At 34.9% G+C, this 19,268-nt stretch overlaps 1 protein-coding gene and 2 pseudogenes across 1 annotated transcript; 2 read left to right on the top strand and 1 right to left on the bottom strand.

Annotated features, from left to right (window-relative positions):
* Window positions 1–3,089: 3,089 nt before the first annotated feature.
* On the top strand, window positions 3,090–6,829 carry LOC125206063 (annotated as a pseudogene).
* A 2,955-nt stretch (window positions 6,830–9,784) lies between these two features.
* On the bottom strand, window positions 9,785–11,507 carry LOC125204015 (annotated as a pseudogene).
* A 5,021-nt stretch (window positions 11,508–16,528) lies between these two features.
* Window positions 16,529–18,940, top strand: LOC125206726 (protein FAR1-RELATED SEQUENCE 5-like). The gene is made up of 3 exons (XM_048105962.1): window positions 16,529–17,238; window positions 17,402–18,414; window positions 18,540–18,940. The coding sequence occupies exons 1-3, from the start codon at window positions 16,529–16,531 to the stop codon at window positions 18,938–18,940; spliced, it is 2,124 nt and encodes a 707-aa protein (XP_047961919.1).
* Window positions 18,941–19,268: the final 328 nt, after the last annotated feature.

Consider the following 19,268-nt stretch of genomic DNA (forward strand, 5'->3'; position numbering starts at 1 on the left):
TAAAACCTTAATTCGGGAATGTTTGGCGATATTTTTAAAGTCCAGGAACTATGGGCAAGATAAACCTATAGTCTAAGGACCATTTTTGTAGTTCACTTTATATGTGAAAACGTATCCCCTTAGCACTCCAACTATGGATTCACTTCTTTTCTTTTGTAGGTGAGCATCGGTGCTCTCAAGACCTATCTGACAAACACGGATTTTGCATGTTTCTAAGGGCCAGATTTGACTTGTTTTAAATGTCAATCATGTAAATTATGTTCTTAAATTGCGTATTCTATATATTTGGTATTTTTGACGTATTTGTTGATAAATGATAGAAAAAGATATAAAAAGGTGAAAAAAGGCCAAAGTGCAGAAGCCTCTGTTCGAGCTCACTCTGCCAGCGATTTTGAAGTCCAATCAGTGCTTATTACATGTCATTCTCTTCGTCTTCGAAAGAGCTTCGCTTGGATATCTCGCACGTCTCAATCGGAGTTCTGTGGAGAAAGTTATGTCTATTCTACGAACGTTGCGCAGTGCAGTCAAAGCGGGCGGAAATTAGGCAGAAATTCAAGGAAGGAATATATTATTGCCCAAATCTCTCCTTTTATTTGAAGGATCCGAAAATATCATATTTTCAATTAATTGGAGGATATTATTTACCATTCTAAACCTTTTTCCAATCTATAAATACCTCTTTAACCTAATTCATAATTCATCTCAGAGCCTCCAATCCTTCCCTTCTACACATTCATCCATCCATCCCATATTCCACACATAACCATCCATCTTCCATTGCAGCGGAGCTGTGCAGATCCACGCAAGAGCAGATCCACGCAAGAGGAGATTGAAGATTCAACCATGGGTTTTATCTATTTCTTTCATGTCTCGTGCTTTATTTGTAGCTTTTACTTGTCTATGAGTAGAACATCTTTTATGAATTTTTTAGTGAAGATATTCAATTGATTTTCCGTGCTAGCTCTTGCTGTTATTTGATTTATCCTTGTGCCTTCTATATTCAATTGATAACCATCCATCTTCTATTGAATACTTGGACGAGGGATAATTCACACTTTAATTCAATAGAACTCGGGAGAGTTGAGGTTTCATGTGAGGTCATTGGTCTTATAATCTTTTAGGAGTTAGGTTTAAGAATTAGAAGGGGACTTTAATTATTACACCTAATCTACGGATTTCTCACCTCGGGAGGGGGTTTATCTAGTTAAGTGACCGACTTAATAACTCTAGAGACCGTAATTCAAGGAGGTCGATTTTGTTTTGGATCCCAAAATTCTACATCATTAGTCTGCTTTGTATCATATGTTTTTATGCTTCTTGTTATTTGTTTGTTTATTTTCTGTCTAGTTTAATAAACCAAACCTAAAAATCTCTGTGTCTCTAGATAGTATATGACGCTTAGTATATGGTAGTCAGTTGCAATCTTATTCTCTGTGTTCGATATCCCGGTACTGACCTTTAGCTATACTAGATCTACCATATATGCTTGCAGGTATTTTTAGTGCTAATAAATAGTGCATCACTATCACATATTAATTCCTGATGAAATTGAATTTGACATGACACTTCTACTGGACGTGACAATTCAATTTAAATTTTTATAACATCCTTGTCTCTCATCGTTGCCGACGAGACACCACCGGCTGGTTAACTCATCTATTCTTCCAACCACTTTCTTAACATTTCTTAAAACGCGTGCTGGAAAGAAATATAACTCCTATTCGCACACGGAGGGAGTACTTCCTTCATCCGCCAAAACATGACATGTTTTGTAATTTCGAGTTATCTGCCAGTTAAAGACACATCCTTCACGTGCGCACTGCAGTACTTGAGCCTTAGTTTAGCTAATTTGTACTTTGTCAGCCAAAACTAGACATGTTTTGCCGTTTCAGGTGGTCCGCCGTTTATAGACACGTTTAACTTTTTCCCATTTATTGCAAATAAACTCCATACCTGACTAACTCATTACACTCATTTCGGGCTTACCATTTCAAATTATGTAGATTAAGGATTTTAATAAGTCCTCTGTTACATGTTTAACTTTGATCCATGTTCACTGTACCAAATTGTTTCTTCTATTGTCTGTGAAAGAATATTTCATTTTGTCATTCAGGATGTTGTGATTTAAAGTTCCATTTATTATTATTATTTTCTGGTAAGTGGACCACATCATTCAACTAAATTATAAAATATATAAGTGGAGTCCACATTCTATAAACTTATTATTATTAATAAAGTCAAACAATTTCTTAAAAATCACGTCAAATTAAAATGAGACTATAAATGACAGACGGAAGGAGTATATAACTAGGTCCTCTTCACAAGTTGAGTTTATCCAATGCAAAGTATTAGACAAAATTAAACCGTGGCTTAAGGCATTAGGTTCAGCAATATATAGGAGTTTAAATCTTGAAACAAACAATTCCATGTGTTCCATTATTCAAGAATCACTTATGTTAACCTCGCTTCAACTTTACATTAAAATAAATAGTAAAGACAACGTTTAAAAATGTCAACTAGCTAGTTAGATAATGTCATATGCCAGCTACCTAGCAAATCAATACGCAGCATATAAAACAAAACTGCACCTTATATAATGTCAACTTGTGAGTTAGATGTGAGTGGTTAAGTTCGAGGCTACAGATCTCGGGTTTGAGTCCATCAGGATATACTCCCTCCGATCTATGTTAATAGAGTTATTTTACTATTTTGGAAAATTCCAAATTAACCGATCGTCATTACAATTTTTGACAAAAATTAATCATCTCATACTTTATTCTCTCAACATCTCTCTTAATTTATTCTCTCTCACTTATTCACCAGCCACTTAATATACTATTATTAATCTACATGTCGAAAAAAAACGCCTCAATTAACAAGGGACGGAGGAGGGAGTAACATTTAAATTTCTATGCATTTGCCTATCCAAAAAAAAGATTCGAATTTCTCTCAACACCATTTTCAGGCCATTTACATAATCTATGACATAAAATTTAACATTAAATCTTGAAGGATTTCGTTTATATATATGTACATTCTTGGCCGTCCATACGTACCTCTCTCATCTTAACCTAGCTAGCTGCATATCAATGGATACCTTAAGCCCATATCTTCTTGCTCTCCTTCTTCTTCCTCTCTCTATATACCTCATCTTTTCCATTCGCAAACGGGCCTCGGGGAAACTGAAAAACCCTCCTCCGGGCTCCATGGGTTGGCCGTTTCTCGGAGAAAACATGGAGCTCGACCGTTTAGGCTCAGAGAAGCTAGTGAAAGAGAGAATGCAGAAATACTCTCAAGATGCATTCAAAACCTCCTTGTTTGGAGAGAAAATAGCTGTGCTATGCGGTGCACAAGGCAACAAGTTCATCTTCAAGAACCAAAACGAACTCTTCACCCGGTGGTCGCTTCCTTCACTGGCAAAGGCTATATACCCGGATCTCGAAAAAACCAGGTGTCAAGAACCAAAGGCCTCCTTCGACAACTTCCAATACGACATCCTCAAGCCGGACGCCTTGAAGAAGTACGTGCCAGTGATGGACTCGTTAGCTCGTGAGCATCTTGAAACCGAATGGAGAGGTACATGCCTATGAGACTAATATAGTGCTTTCAGTTTTCTGTTTGTTGACACTGACGTGGGATAGTTGGTGATAGGAGGAGAGAGAGGCCTATGAGACTTATATAGTGGTTTCAGTTTTCTCTTGACACTGATGTGGGATAGTTATATGTTACTTTTCGTTTTTACTTGCCGTCAGGTAGCTCAGTGGTGGAGGCTCTTCCATCGACAAAGAAGTACGCCCTCTCGTTGGCGTGCATGAATTTTATGAACCGTGGGGGTTTGGGTCGGGCGAATTCTTGAAATCTTTATCTCTTCTGACTAAAGGGATCTTGTCTTTGCCGGTAAACTTGCCTGGGACGACCCTAAACCGCGCTGTGGGGGGAGGAAGAATTGTGCGCCACGAGCTGCTGAGGATCGTGCAGGAGAGGAGAAGGGAGATTAGGGCGGCCGAGAGCGAGGGAGAGGAACTTCTGTCGAAGATGGTGGCGGCAACAAATGCAGATGGGGAATATATGAGTGATAGCATGATTGTTAATGTCTTTATTGGTTTGCTTATTGGCGCCGAGTATGAACTCTCTTCATTGATCACTAATGTCATTTATTATCTTGCCGAGCTTCCCCACATTACCGATCGGGTTTTGGAAGGTATGTTTTAGTTAGGTTGACTAATGAATAAAATTGTGGTTTAAAATGGTTAATTAGAATGATAATTAACTCATTAATATTTGAGTCAAAACATGGTTGACTGTCAATATTTAATGTAATTGTTAATTATAAAACAAAACGTACTATATAGGATCAGAAACTAACATATTTGAGCAAATGTAGATATCCAATTTTAGATGTGACCTAAAATATTGATTTGGACTAGCAAACAATGATGAAAGATGACCATGGTACAAAAGTTCCCTCTATAATTTTTGTAGTAATGGAAGAAAAATAATATTGGTACAGAGCAAAGGGAGATTGCGAAATCGAAAGGCCCTAATGGGTTGCTGGCGATGGAGGATTTGGAGAAGATGAAGTATACGTGGAACGTCGTGCGCGAATGTATGAGGGTAACACCCCCTTCCATAGGAGGTATTTGTGAGAGCACTGTTGAATTCACCTATGCAGGTTTCACCATTCCTAAAGGATGGAAGGTGAGATTTATTTATGTGGAGTATGTATTATTTCCTTCGTCTATGATAAGTTTGACTTTTTGCCATAATTTCTTATAAATTTGCAATTTTTTGAAGACGAAAGGAGTACTTGTTTAGGTCAACTTCATTAGTAAATAATGAGAAAATTGTATATGTAATCAAGTACAAAACGAAGCATGCTAAAAATTACATACTAATAAAAATTATAGAAATAATACTCCCTCCGTCCCAAGGTATTAGACCAACTTTCCTTTTTGGGATGTCCCAACATATAAGACTCGTTTCCTTTTTTAGCAAAAAGCATTTATCTTATTTTATTCTCCACCTACTTTTTTCTCTCTTATCTCTCCTACTTTTTCCCTCTCTCATACTTTACTCTCTCCACTTTAACTATTTAAATATCAATTCCTTAAATCATGTGCCCAAAAGAAATGAGTCTAATACTCCGGGACGGAGGGAGTAGGATATATATCTAATTTATGTATGCGGTAATTAATTAATTTCAATGTTTTATGTAGGAGTATTCTTTAATTTAATATTTCTGTATGATATAAAATTAATTGCATATATAGTATACGGGTCCTATTCTAATGCTTATAGCACCCTAATCCAAAATCAAGACTAAATCTCCATCCTTGGATTTTAAAATGAGTAGATGAGATTAAAGCTCACAAATCTCAATAAATAGTAGACAAAATATCAACAAAAGGGTAATATCGTCATTATGTTATCATATGATAATTTTCGTGGGTGTTTTTTTATATCAACATTGTGTATTACAAATATCAACAATATGATATTAGAATATCAATACAAGGACAAGAAAATATCAACACATTTTTATTGAGATTGGACATGCATAATATTGAGATTTTGCCTACTATATTGAGATATTTTGTTGCATTTGTTGATAAAAACTGCTTATCAACATGTACGAAAATTGAAATATAATTTATCAAATTTCATCACCCGAACATCGTCGGAACATATGCAATTGAGATCTCGTTGGAATCCTTATCAAATTATCTTTAATTTGACATTAATACCCTTTTAATTTAATTAATAATTATTTAAATTTAAAATATATTACACTTGGCATTATATTAACTACAAGATCTTCTAATCTAATGGTTGAAAATTGGTCTCAATTTTGGATTGGTAATTAGTTAGCAATTGATTACATCCCTATAGTATACAACATATCGGATCAATTAATAGTCAAATCTGTCCGACTTATTAAACCATGAACCACCATAGCTTTTTTATGTTTGCTTATATGTCCAACTTTCAAAATACTCCATCCGTCAACGAAAAATAGAGCACTTTGTGAATGACACGGATTTTAATGTAGAATTGATAAAGTAAGAAAGAAGGAAAAAATATAAGAGAGAATGAAAAGAGTAAAAGAGAAGTAGTGTAAGTGGAATGTAGGATCAATATTATTAGTAAGAGAGAAGGGAAAAAAAGTAAGAGAGAAGTTATTGAAAATTTTCCTTTTTTGAACGTGCCTAATGTTTTGTGGACAACCAAAAATAACAAATCTGCCATATTTTTCGTGGACGAAGAGAGTATTTCAAAAACTCATTGCCATACACTCCCTTCATGAATAATTTTTTTGAGTGATTAAATATTTTAAATTCCATTCACGCTCATTATTCACCCAAAACCTAGCGCCTAATTATCTAATTACACAATATCCTTTTCTTTGGGCATTATTCACTCAAATCATAGCCAATGATTTGTTAAAACTCACGGCCTCCACTTCACATCTCATTTACATTAGATGAAGCAAGTACTTTACTTATCAAGAACAATCACATGAACTATGTAGGTATTGTGGACGCCTCATTCATCCCACATGAACCCTGATTACTTCCCGGAGCCGGAGAAGTTTGATCCATTGCGGTTTGAGGGGAGTGGTCCGGAACCTTACACGTACGTTCCGTTTGGAGGAGGACCTCGTATGTGCCCCGGGAGAAGCTATGTTAGGCTTGTAGTATTGGTGTTCACCCACAATTTGGTGACAAGGTTTAGACTTGAAAAGGTCATTCCAAATGAGAAGATGGTGTTCAATGTTTCTCCTGCACCAGCTCACGGCCTTCCCCTTCGCCTCCATCCTCATAAAAAATAGATCAATTTCTTCTCGGTCAATTGTCTTGAGTTACTATATTTTGTTTCTGTCGTTGATAAACACGGATTTTCCATGTGTTTAAGGCCTATATTTAGCTTGTTTTAAATGTCATTCAAGCAAACTATGTTCTTAAATTTCTTAAATTGCATATTTTATATTTTTGTTCTGTCTAAATTAATTTGACACCATTTACTTTTTAGTTTGTGAGATGATACATTTCTATATATTAAAAATTTATCTCTCCATTAATACACTAAACCACTTTTTCCCTCTACAATTAAATATTCAACTCTCTTTCTTTCTCTATTTAATACCTACATCCATCTTTTTCTCTCCAATTAAACACAATAGCCAACATCTTGTACCGAGTACCGACCAAGAAATATGTCATCTTAGACGGGGGAGTATATTTTGGTATTTTAACGTGGTTGTTAGAAAATGATTGAAAATAACTTAGAAAAAGGTATTACAAAATAGTCAAAACTAAAGTCTTGACCCAACGGAGGATCTCAGCGATCCGCCGACATCAAGTCAGCGGCCACTAAGCGCATGAGCGGGCGCCGAAGAAGAGACATCGATCAACGAGATTGACACAGATAATCTAGAGAACGCATTAGCGGGCGCCGAAGAAGAGAAATCGATCACCGAGACTGACACAGATACTCCAGAGAGCGCCCAGCGGTCCCGCCGAGGCCAAGTCAGCGGTCTACAGAGTTTATTAGGATGTGCAAAAGCCTTAGTTCGAGCCAGCTTTCTAGGAAATATTGAAGTTCAATCAATACTTAATGCATTCCATTATTTTCTTCTTCGAAAGAGCTTCACGTGGGTATATTGCATGTCTCAACCGGAGTTCTGTGAATAATGTTATGAATCTTATCATCATTCTACGAAAATTAGGCGGAAATTCAGGAAGGAAAGAAACTCTTGTCTTGTGATGCCAAATCACTTTTATTCCTTGTAGGATTTAATTTTACTATGTTTAAATATTTTTCAAGCCTATATATACCATATAATATAATTCATAATATACACATCTAGGGGAGCTTCCAAAGGTCCTTCCTTTCTGATCCAAACCCTAATTCTTCCTATCTCATAGTATTTCACAAATAAAACTTGTACGATGCAACTGTTCTGAATAAAATTTTAAAATGGCTAGGCAATACAAATTAGCTAAACTGATGCACGCGTTTAGGTGAGATGTGTCTTTCGATTATCACTAATTTTGATATATTATAATTATTTTATTTGTGTCAAATGTAATCATAAGGGATTGAATTTTTTAAAGTCATTTTCAATTGGAATTTAAAGTTAAGTTATATATCAAACTTAAGTTTTAATCCTAACGAGTATCTTACCCGTGGTATGCACGGCACAAAAATAATTTTTAAATATATAAAATAATACAGAAAAAAATTATTTATTAGAATTTGTACTGATTTAAAGTTGTTGGATATCTAATAATAAAATGCAATTCTAGAAAATATATAAAAGTTAGAACCTTGCAAGTAAAAGAAATAATTTTTTATTTGTGTTTTTACAATTAATATTGCATCTCGGATGGGTGTATTGTGTTTTGTAGGTTTTTATTTTATTTGTAACTTTCTTCTTCTATTTTCCAGTGAAGCTATTTTTTTGTTGTTTTCAAGTACATTTATATCCAATATGTTTTATTCACTTAAAAATATTAAACTATTTTATTAACTAATAGCTAAATTAAAAATTAGTCTTACTGACAAGTCTACTTAAAAATGATTCGGCAACTACATTAGTAAACAACGCCACACAATGATTAAATATATATGCAACAACACTAATATACAACAAAATAATAATAAATTTGGTTAAATTTACTTTATTTTATGTTATTTTTTTGTTTTAGGAAAATCGATAATGGTTTCCCTTTTTCCGATGGTAAAACACAAAACAAACTGAATAAAAGGAAATATTTTATCAGTGAAGTTAATTTAAATTTTGCTATAATAATAGCATATAAAAAGTGAATTATTCATTTTTTAGGAAAAATGTTTTTCCATACATTTAAATTGTTCTTCTTGTTAGAGAATCATATATAATTATATTTTCGTGATCATATTATAGTGAAAGCGAAATTGTCATCTTGGTCCTCAAATGCTTGAAATTAGATTGGTTAATTAGAGTAATTTTTAATCCATCAATTAGTTAATGATATGGTTTAATATTTTTAGGTGAATAAAATCTATTGGATATAAATGTGCCTAAAAACAACAAAATAAAATAGCTTCACTGGAAAATAGAAGAAGAAAGTGACAAATAAAATAAAAACCTACGAAACACATTCACCCGAGATGCAATATTAATTGTAAAAATAAAAAATAAAAATAATTACAACCAAAATTGGCTCAACCTGTAGTTACCCAAAAGGCCAATCACAATAAATGGCTTATCATCAATCCATTTAAAACCCATTCAAAATACATAAAAACTGATTCTAGCAATCAACGCTCTCTTTGCCACCCAACGTCGCTTGCTCTATCTGATCAAATATTTCTTTTCTTTCTTTAGGAATTTATAGATCCGCACCTTTTTAGCGAATGATATTTTGGGATTGATATTTATAGTAAATTTGATAGTGTTTGGCATTATTCTCAAATGAACGATTTTTAGTGAGTGTTATTGTCATTTATTATAAATTAAAGCGAAAATGATTGTTTCATCACTTTGCAATACTAAATCGTGTAATGACAATAGGAGTTTCTTTCCAACTAATGCGTTGTTTTTTTTTCCAATTAATACGTTCTTTAGTTTTTATTTTGATTTGATAGTGGAACCAATAATTATTTGTAATAGCATTGATTTTCGGGCTTCATCATTATATCGTGTTATCTTACTTCCTTATAATTTTGTTTTATTTCTTTATAAGATCATTAAATTACTAAACCCTCATACAATATTAAGATCAAATTCAGGATGAATAATCTATTTTTGATGAGGATGAAGACGAAGTGTAAGGCCATGAACCGGTGTAGACGTAGCATGGTAAACTATCTTCTCACATTATGCATCATGACCAACAATTCAAGCCTAGCATACTCTTTCCCGGGGCACATTTTCGGCCCTCCTCCAAATGGAACGAACGTGTAAGGCGCCGGCCCACTCCCCTCAAACCGCGATGGATCAAACCTCTCCGGCTCTGGGAAGCAGTCAGGATTCTTGTGCGTTGTGTACATCGTCCAAAACAACTGCAAGTTTATGTTTTCTCATGTTGAGTTTCAGTTCAAAAAAAAAAAAGTTTATATACTCCCTTCTCATATAAATAGGCTATTTAAGGTTTTAATGTGTAATTAGTATTAAGAGATAATAAGAAAAAGTAGTTGAAATTATGTAGTGGATGCTGAGGTACATAAATGATAAAGTAAAAGAGAATGAGAAAAAGTATGCCATAAATGGATATTGACTTTTCTATGAGACGGACGAAAAAGGAAATATATGTGGATAGGATACCTTCCATCCTTTGGGAATGGTGAAGCCTGCATAGGTGAAATCCTTTGCGGCTTCCCTGTAAGGTCCTACCGAAGGAGGCATAAGCCTGAAAGTTTCACGCACAACGTTCCATGAGTACTTCATTTTCTCAATGTCGTCCCATGTCAGCAGCTCACCAGGGCCTTTCAACTTTGCTATCGCCATTTGCTCTGTCGAAAACATTACAATATACATAGACGAGCATTCGGATTTCAAAAAATATGAAGTAAAGGTCAGTTTTAGTCCTAAACATATGACTAAAATACAAATTTGGTCAAAAACATTACTTTTTGTAAAACAGGTCCATAACAAATGAAATCCTTGTCGAAGATGGTTCCGTCAAAAAAGTGACTACTTTGTCGACATTTTCATTTATTATGGACCTGTTAAAGTGAATGTTTTGGACCAAAATTGAATCAGACCTGAACACACGAAAATGGAAAACCGGACTCCTACCCGTGAAGACCTGATTGTAAATATGGGGAAGTTGAGCAAGATAATTGATGACAGTAGTAAGCGCAGAGCTGGTTGTTTCGTAGCTAGCCAGAAGTATAGCAACTACTTGTGTACAAATCTCCTTCTCCCCAATAAACTTCCCATCTTCATCCCTCGCCATCACCATATTCTACAGAAAATCGCTCGTCTCGCCCTCGTTTCTCCCTTCCAACTCCTCCTTCCGCTCCCGGACGATCCTCATCAGCTCCTCCCTCAACGCCTTGCCTCCCCTGATCGCGCGCCTGTAGGCCGTTCCGGGCAGATCCACAGGCACCGTAAACATCCCCTCGGTCGCCACAGTGAACGCCTCCAGGATCCTCTTCACGCGCCCAGGGTCGACGTCGTTCAGAACCAGCTTGCACGCCAACTCGAACGTGTACTTCTTCGCCAACGGAAGAACCTTCACGACCAAGTCAGGCCTCCAGTGGCGTGCCATGTGCTCACGCACCAGCGCGTCCATGGCCGGCACGTGCTTCTCGAGGGCCGCGGGGGAGAAGAGGTCGTGGTGGAGGATGCTTTTCGTGGTTGGATTCACCTCCTCTTTGCTCCCGGGAAACGACAGGACTTTCTTCAGTGATTTAGGGTACAAGGAGGCGAAGAGGTCTTTCTCGTTTGAGAAGATAAACTTGTTGCCCTTTGCGCCGCAGAACGTTGCCATTTTCTCTCCGACCAACGAGGTTTGGAAGATCTCCGCAAAACATTCTTTCTGCGATCAATTTCTCCGGGCAGACTGGCCGTCAAAATAACTCCCCATTTTCCTCAACAAAATCAACAATCACAATCATTCCATGGTGCGACGAAAGTGTGGCCACACTTTTCGCCCACGAGACCGGCCGACTAGCAAGGACGGCTCCCGATCCCCTCGTGTACACGGCCTGGTAGGGTTTGCGGCCCATACTCAGACCTGAATTCGTATAAACATAACCATAACCCGATGGCCCAATGGAGCGAACTCACAAACTAGGCATCAGGCGCACAATATCACAATAAAACAGACATAGGCATGGCATAACAGTTAAACCACCCTTATAACACCAATCAATATTTTTGACAAAATAAAAGAGAGTTTTAAGAGTAAAGCCCACCTCGACTGCTTAGGTTTCAAGTAGTTTCGCTTTTCCGTTATCCGGCTTCGCAACCGAGGTTTCACCTTTTTAATCACATAGGCACATATCACAAATCAGATTCTTAACTCAACTCCTAATACATGCATGTCTCGACGCTTTCCCTTTTCTCATCGACTTAACTTAGTATGACCAATCAAAATCATGCTCTCAAAATATATAATCCATTCGCATCTCAACTCTAGATCTAACATCAACATATATCGCACATGAGTATTTTGCCAAGACACAATGCACACACACACACGACACGTACACACACACACGCACAACACGCACTCACACACACACAACATGCATACATATTTTCCATCCCTTTTATTCCACTTTCACTCAAATAAGATGCATGAGGGTTTAAGAAGACCGTTTAATCGGTTAGAAAGAAGAAGATTAATATAAGAATATCTTTCTAAGAAAAACGATTGGTAGAAAGTAAGTAAAGACTTGGTTTCTTCGAAAATCTTGGATCAAACTTCGATTTCTTCTCAAAGGATGAAGGATTAATGGAGTAAAGTAGAAGAAAATTGAGAGAGTAAAGAGAAGAGGGAGGGGGCGTGTAGTATGGTGAGGGGGCGAGAATATGGGGGCTAGGGTTAGGGGTTTTGGCTCTTATTTATAGAGTCCAATAAGATCTTTAGAATATTTGGTAAGATTTTATTCTCCAAAATTAAATAAAACAATATTATGGAGTAGGGAAGAAGAATTAACAAAAATAGATCCTAGGGAAAAAATCCTCTAGGTTTCGAAAATTAGGCCACTAATTAGTCAAGATTTCGTTTTGAATATTTCACGGAGTAGAATAAAATATCACGGAGCAAAATAAAAATAAGAATTCTCCTAACTTGGAGTTAAAAGAGGCGTCCCCTATGCCTTTTAAATAAGGCATGGATTTTTAATATTGACTAGAATGAGATAAGGCAAGATCTCTTGAAGTATGGAAAGATTTGGTAGAATATTTAAATTCTAGGTATGGAAGGAAATCAAATAAGGGATTAACTAAAATAAAATAATTCCTTCCCACAATAGGTGATTTTCGAAAATCACCAAGAAACAAAGGAGCTCGATTTTTCTCTCTTCAAAAGGAAATAATTGGGTCTTAGATTTAATTTGGATAAATATCCCAAGAATTAACTTAAATCCGAAAAAAATAGAATTCCCTCACCAAAGGGTCTAGGGTTCGAAAAATTCAACAATTAGGTGACTAGTATTTATGAAAATTTTCTCTAATATTCCCACTCACCCTTAACAAATAATTCACTTAGTAAATTAATAAAATCACATGCCACATCACATAGTCAACAAGTTTGACTTTTCAAACTTTCAACGAAAACCCTAGACTCAACTCGGCCATAGCATCACATGCAATAAATGCATTCACGACTCCACGTCATCAAAAATAAATTTTAGGGCTCAAAATTAGGGTTCTAAATTCCGAGGTGTTACAGGCATGGTGGTGAATGTGTGATTTTCTGAAGGGTTGGGAATCGATCAAATCGAGCCATGATTTGCATACACTTCGCAATCGCAAGAGGGATGCGAAGGGCGAGCACAGGAGGATTTCTGTTACGACGTCGTTGTTGAGATGGAATCGATTCTTGTGAGATTTTTTCATCGTTGATTTTTGATGAAATTGGGTTAATACTTACACCATAAGGGATGGGAGCAATTGAGATGGTGGGAAAGGGCGGCGAGGGTTAATTAGGTTTCATTAATTGAATATGTATCGATTTTCTTATAATTATTTTTTGAAGGGTTAACGGTGGAATTTACTAAGATCTTTCCTTAAATTTTGAAATTTTATCGCAATTTTTAGTAGCAATTCTATTCTATTTTTTTATAACCTACAAATTGTATTTCAATCTTTGCATTGACCGTGTAATACTCATTCCGTCCCCAAAGAATATGTACTTTGGGTTCGACACGAATTTTAATGTAAAACTAGTAAAGTAAAAGAGGAGTAGAGAGAAAAAATAATTAAAGATTTGTTAATGGAGAATAGGTCACACCTCATTAGAGAGAAAAGATTTTCCAAAATTAGGAAGTTTATATTCTTGTGGGACGGACTAAAGAGGAAAAAGTGCATATTCTTGTGGAATGGAGGGAGTATGGAGTAGTTGATTAGCAATGAAGTTAATATAATATACTCCCTCCTTCCACAAAAAATAGTCCAATTTAGTCATTTTGATATGTTTATAAAAAATAGTTTCATTGCTAAAAATAGAAGTTTTTCTTTCATACTCCCTCCATCCCATAAAAATATGGGCAATGGATATGGCACGTGAATTATAAAAAAATTGGTAAAGTAAGAGAGAGGAAGAGAATGGTATGGTAAAGTAAGAGAGAAGAAGAGAATGATAGTTAAAGTAGTGTTAGTGGATAGTGGGAACTACATTATTAAATTAATATAACTATCCAAGAATGCAATGCACATATTTTTATGGGACGGAAGGAGTATTTCTAGTAAATGTTTTTTATATAAATATATTTACAATATTGTTGTGATAATATAATCGGGTTATGCGAATACTAAAATGGATCCATAATATGGAGAATTATACAAACAAAATAGATCGCCCAGAAAATAACATTAAACCTTATTTCTTAATTAGCCCATAATTAGGCCTCAATGTATAAAAGTGGCCTATTTTGAGGTCCAATAGTTTGAAATACTTGAAACTTGAAAGCATATTTAAGTTGGTCACAAAAAATATTCCCAAAATTTATTAATCATACACAATTAGTCATTTATTTTAAAGTACTTCTCTCGTAACACTACGAGTAAGTCATATTTATTTTTAGGCTGTCTTAATATAACTGAGTTGCTTTTTTAAAAAAAAAATAATATATTTATTCTTGTATACTTTATTCTTTTTTCACCTAGCTTACCAAAGTACTATCATTTTCTTAAATATTGTGCATAAAAGAGTGTTTCACTTATAATACGATGGAATAATTTCTTTTTATCATTTTGGAACCAACGTCAAGAAAGAATAAAAGAGGTAATTGGTCGAAAAAGTTTGTGTTAGTTCAATATATACGTCTATTTATGTACTTATAAACATATATATATATATATATAGGATCATGATCAATTGAGATTATTTAGGCTAATTGAGAAATGAGATGCAATATCAGCCACTCATTTTTATTAAATGAGTGGTCCATGAAAGGGTATAATGGTCTTTTCGCGTTTTAATTTAGGGTTCTTCATCATATTCAAGTTACAGTGGCGATTCTGCTGAGAATTTAACGATTCAATACTATCACTGATTGAATCTATTTTAACGATTTATGATTCAATTGATTCACAAAATTAGACTCAGATGATTTCAACGATATCTGATTTGCACTTCAATTTCGAAAAACAGACGACCAGTTCGACGGATTTTCGACGGATTTCTCTGTTGATTTTGACGTTTTTCGGTTGATTATACCCACTTTTATTCTGTTTTTATCCTTTATTTGTTGATGCCCATTGAAATTTGTTCCTAATTAGTTTTTTTTTTTATTTTCTCATCTTCAGGTTCGATTTCAGTTCATAATCAACAGCTAAGTGTTATTTGATGGATTCTTCATCTTATTCCGAGTCTACGTCGACGAATGGTGGAGGTAGTTTGGTTTGATTTTCATTAACATGAATTTTTTGTGTTATGTTGGTGATTTATGCTCTTTGTGGACATTTTGTTTCATTAACATTATTTTGTTGTGTTATGTTGGTGATTTATGCTCTGTTGACATGACTTGAAAATTTGTTGACATGATTTATGTTCCTTGGTAAATATTCTGTGTTGTTGCTATGCTCTTTGTTCACTTTCTGTTTCATTAACATTATTTTGTTGTGTTATGTTGGTGATTTATGCTCTGTTGACATGATTTATGTGTATTTGTTAATTATTCTGTTGACATCGTGTGTTTCCATCAGTGTATTCTAATTAAACTGTACATTTTGATCCTTGTAATTTGAAGCTTGTTCTGATATTTTGGCTTACATAACTTATAACAATTGTCTAAGAATTTATAATAGTGCAGCCACCTCTTTAGAGATAACTATAGGGGTAATTTACGTAAGTCTTTTGATTTGCATTGATGTAACTTGAAAATCTGATGACATGATTTATGAATGGTGAAGGTAGTTTGGTTTGATTTTCATTAAGATGATTTTTTTGTGTTATGTTGCTGATTTATGCTCTGTTGACATGACTTGAAAATCTGTTGACATGATTTATGTTCCTTGGTAAATATTCTGTGTTGTTGTCATGCTCTTTGTTCACTTTCTGTTTCATTAATCTGGACATTTTGATCCTTGTAATCTGAAGTCTATTCTGATATTTTGGCTTACATAACTTATAATAATTGTCTAAGAATTTTACAAGAGTGCAGCCACCTCTTTAGAGATAACTAAAGCTGTTATGTTGTTGATTTATTCTCTGTTGACATGACTTGAAAATCTGTTGACATGATTTATGTTCTTGGGTAAATATTCTATGTTGTAGGGTCTGTTATTCCAATTTGCAAGCCTGAGTTGAGGCCTTATGAAGGTCAAAAATTTTCTTCTCTTGAGGAAGGAATTTCATTTTATGAAATGTATGCTCAGGAGTGTCGTTTTGATTGTCGAAGATTTGGGAATAGGTCTAGTGGTGGTGTTATTATTTTTCAGTATATTGTTTGCAATAGACAAGGATTTCATACGGTAGATTCATTGGATGTTGATGTTAATGTATCTGAGGATGGTAATGTGTCTGATGATGAAGAAGTATCTTCAAAGAAGAGACGTAGACGTGGAACGAAAAGATGTGGATGTGGAGCGAGAATTAGTTTTAAGTTTTTTTCTGATTTTGGTGATAAGTATTACCTAGTGCATCAGTTTGTTGAGGAACATAATCATACTATGGTTGATAAAGATCATAAGAGATTTTTGAAAGGTAATCGGAGTTTGAATGATGTTCATCACAAGTTTGTTGAAGATTGCACCAAAGCTAACATCGGTCCTACCTCTACTTTTAACTTATTAAAAGAGTTTTTCGGTGGTTATGATGTTGTTGGGTGTACGTTGACTGATGTTAGGAATTGTTCACGTGATATTAAAGAGAAATTAAAAGAAGTGGATGTGCAAATGATTCTAAATCAGATGCAAGAGAAGAAGAGAATTTGTGAAGGCTTTTTTTACAAATATCAATTATCATCTGAAGATAATAAGTTAGTGAGCTTATTCTGGTCTGATGCTGAGTCTCGGAAGCATTACCACATGTTTGGAGATGTTGTAGCATTTGATACAACATATTCAACAAACAGGTAGTTTATTTATTATACTTATTAGTTGACATAGATGGTAGTTGACATGGTAGTTGACATATGATACATTTGTACTTTGCATCATTTCTGATTTAATAGTTGACATAGCATATATCTATAATTGACATTATTGATGTTTTGTGTTAATGTATTTGTTCAATAGGTATCGTATGGTGTTTGGTCCATTTACCGGGAAAGACAATCATGGGTGTCCTATTGCGTTTGGAGCTGGTTTTGTATCCGGTGAGAATTGTGATGCATTTTCATGGCTTTTCACTGTATTTGTTGAATGCATGGGTGTTGCTCCAAGAATCATAATTACTGACCAAGATTGGGGAATGAGGCTTGCTATTGAGAAAGTATTACCTGGTACAAGGCATCGTTTGTGTATGTGGCATATTATGAGCAAGTTATTTGAGAAGATACCTAAATCAATTTCTGATAGAGAAAAGTTTAGTAAGGAGTTTAAGTCTTGTGTTTGGTCAGAGTTGTTAGATCCGGATGAGTTTGATATATTATGGACTAGTATTGTTGAAAAATATAGTGTAGAAGATCATAAGTGGTTTAAGGATATGTTTTTGATCAGACAGATGTGGATCCCAGCCTTCTTTAGAGATGTTCCTATGGGTTCTTTAATGAGAACAACATCTTTTTCAGAATCTGAAAACAGTTTTTTTAAGAGGTACTCGAAACCGTTGTTCAATTTTGCTGACTTCACTCTTCAGTATAACAATGCCATTGATGCTCAAAGGAATCAAACTGAAAGGCTTGACTATTATGATTCTGTAATCACTCCAAAATATGTCACTGATTTAGCATTTGAGAAGCAATTGGGATCTGTTTACACAGATAGGATGTTTAGAGTGGTACAAGATTTGATTGTTGAGGCTGATAAGAGTTGTCGGATGATTAGCATGTCCACATTGGAGAACATCGAGGTCTTCAAAGTTTCTGATGCTAGAAAGAAGATCTTTACAGTTAGATATGAGATAGAGACTGAGTCATATGAATGTGAGTGTAAACTATTTTTAAGGTGTGGTTATCTATGCAGCCATCTTTTTTTCATTCTTAGAAACAAAGATGTCAACAATATTCCAGAGAAATATGTTGGTAACCGTTGGCTTAAAAGTGAATTACTAAAGGCAGTTCATGGTCTTACAAGTGCATCTGACAGAGGTATGCAAACTGTTTTCTATACATATTTCAGTTTAAGTTTTAGCATGTGTTGTTTAAGCTGTTGACATATCTTATATAGACAGTTGACATCTTATATATTCTGTTGACATTTTATATGTGCGCAGGTTCTAACAAAGATGACAAACTAAAGATTGCTAACAGATGTCATGGTCGTTACTTTGGTCTATATCAGCGTGCTTTTAGAAATAAAGATCATTTGATTGCTTTGGATAATTTGCTTGCGGGTATTGGTCCTCAAATCTTTAAAGATGACTGTGCTGGATCATCTTCTCTTGATAAAAATGATTCAATCATGAACATATATGGTATTGTTGTTCCTGAAGAAATAACTGCCCATGCTCCAGATGTGGTTAGTACAAAAGGAGGTGCAAGTGACAAGAAGAGCAGGATTAAGTCAAGCATAGAGAAAGCAATTGAAAAAGCAAATAAACCTCATAGGCGTTGTGGAAAGTGTCATAAAATTACTGATCATAATGCTAGAAGCTGTGGCAGAAAGGACATATGATTGTTTTTTAGTTGTTGACATAGACTACAAATTATTGACATTTTCTTGTTAGTTGTTAATATCTGATTTTACTCTTTGTTGGCATCTATTTTATGATTCTGTTTTTTAATTTTAAGTTTTGTTTTCTGACTTGTACACCTTTATAAAAGGTGTTGACATTTGGTTATAAGTAGTTGACTTTTTAGTACAACTTGGACTCTGCCTTGCCTTCGTGCTCTATCATGTTTTTAAGTTGCACATGTCAACAATTAAAAATCATGTCAATTATATATACTGGCCATGTCAACAACTAATATAATTATGTCAATTATGGTTCACATCGTGTCAA

Source organism: Salvia hispanica, chromosome 2 (genome assembly GCF_023119035.1).
Source record: "Salvia hispanica cultivar TCC Black 2014 chromosome 2, UniMelb_Shisp_WGS_1.0, whole genome shotgun sequence".
NCBI lineage: Eukaryota > Viridiplantae > Streptophyta > Magnoliopsida > Lamiales > Lamiaceae > Salvia > Salvia hispanica.

Coding starts and splice junctions, on each gene's coding strand:
- LOC125206726 (XM_048105962.1), top strand. CDS start 16,529: ATGTATGCTCAGGAGTGTCGTTTTGATTGTCGAAGATTTGGGAATAGG. Junction 17,239..17,401: donor ACAACATATTCAACAAACAG/GTAGTTTATTTA, acceptor TTTGTTCAATAG/GTATCGTATGGTGTTTGGTC. Junction 18,415..18,539: donor TACAAGTGCATCTGACAGAG/GTATGCAAACTG, acceptor ATATGTGCGCAG/GTTCTAACAAAGATGACAAA.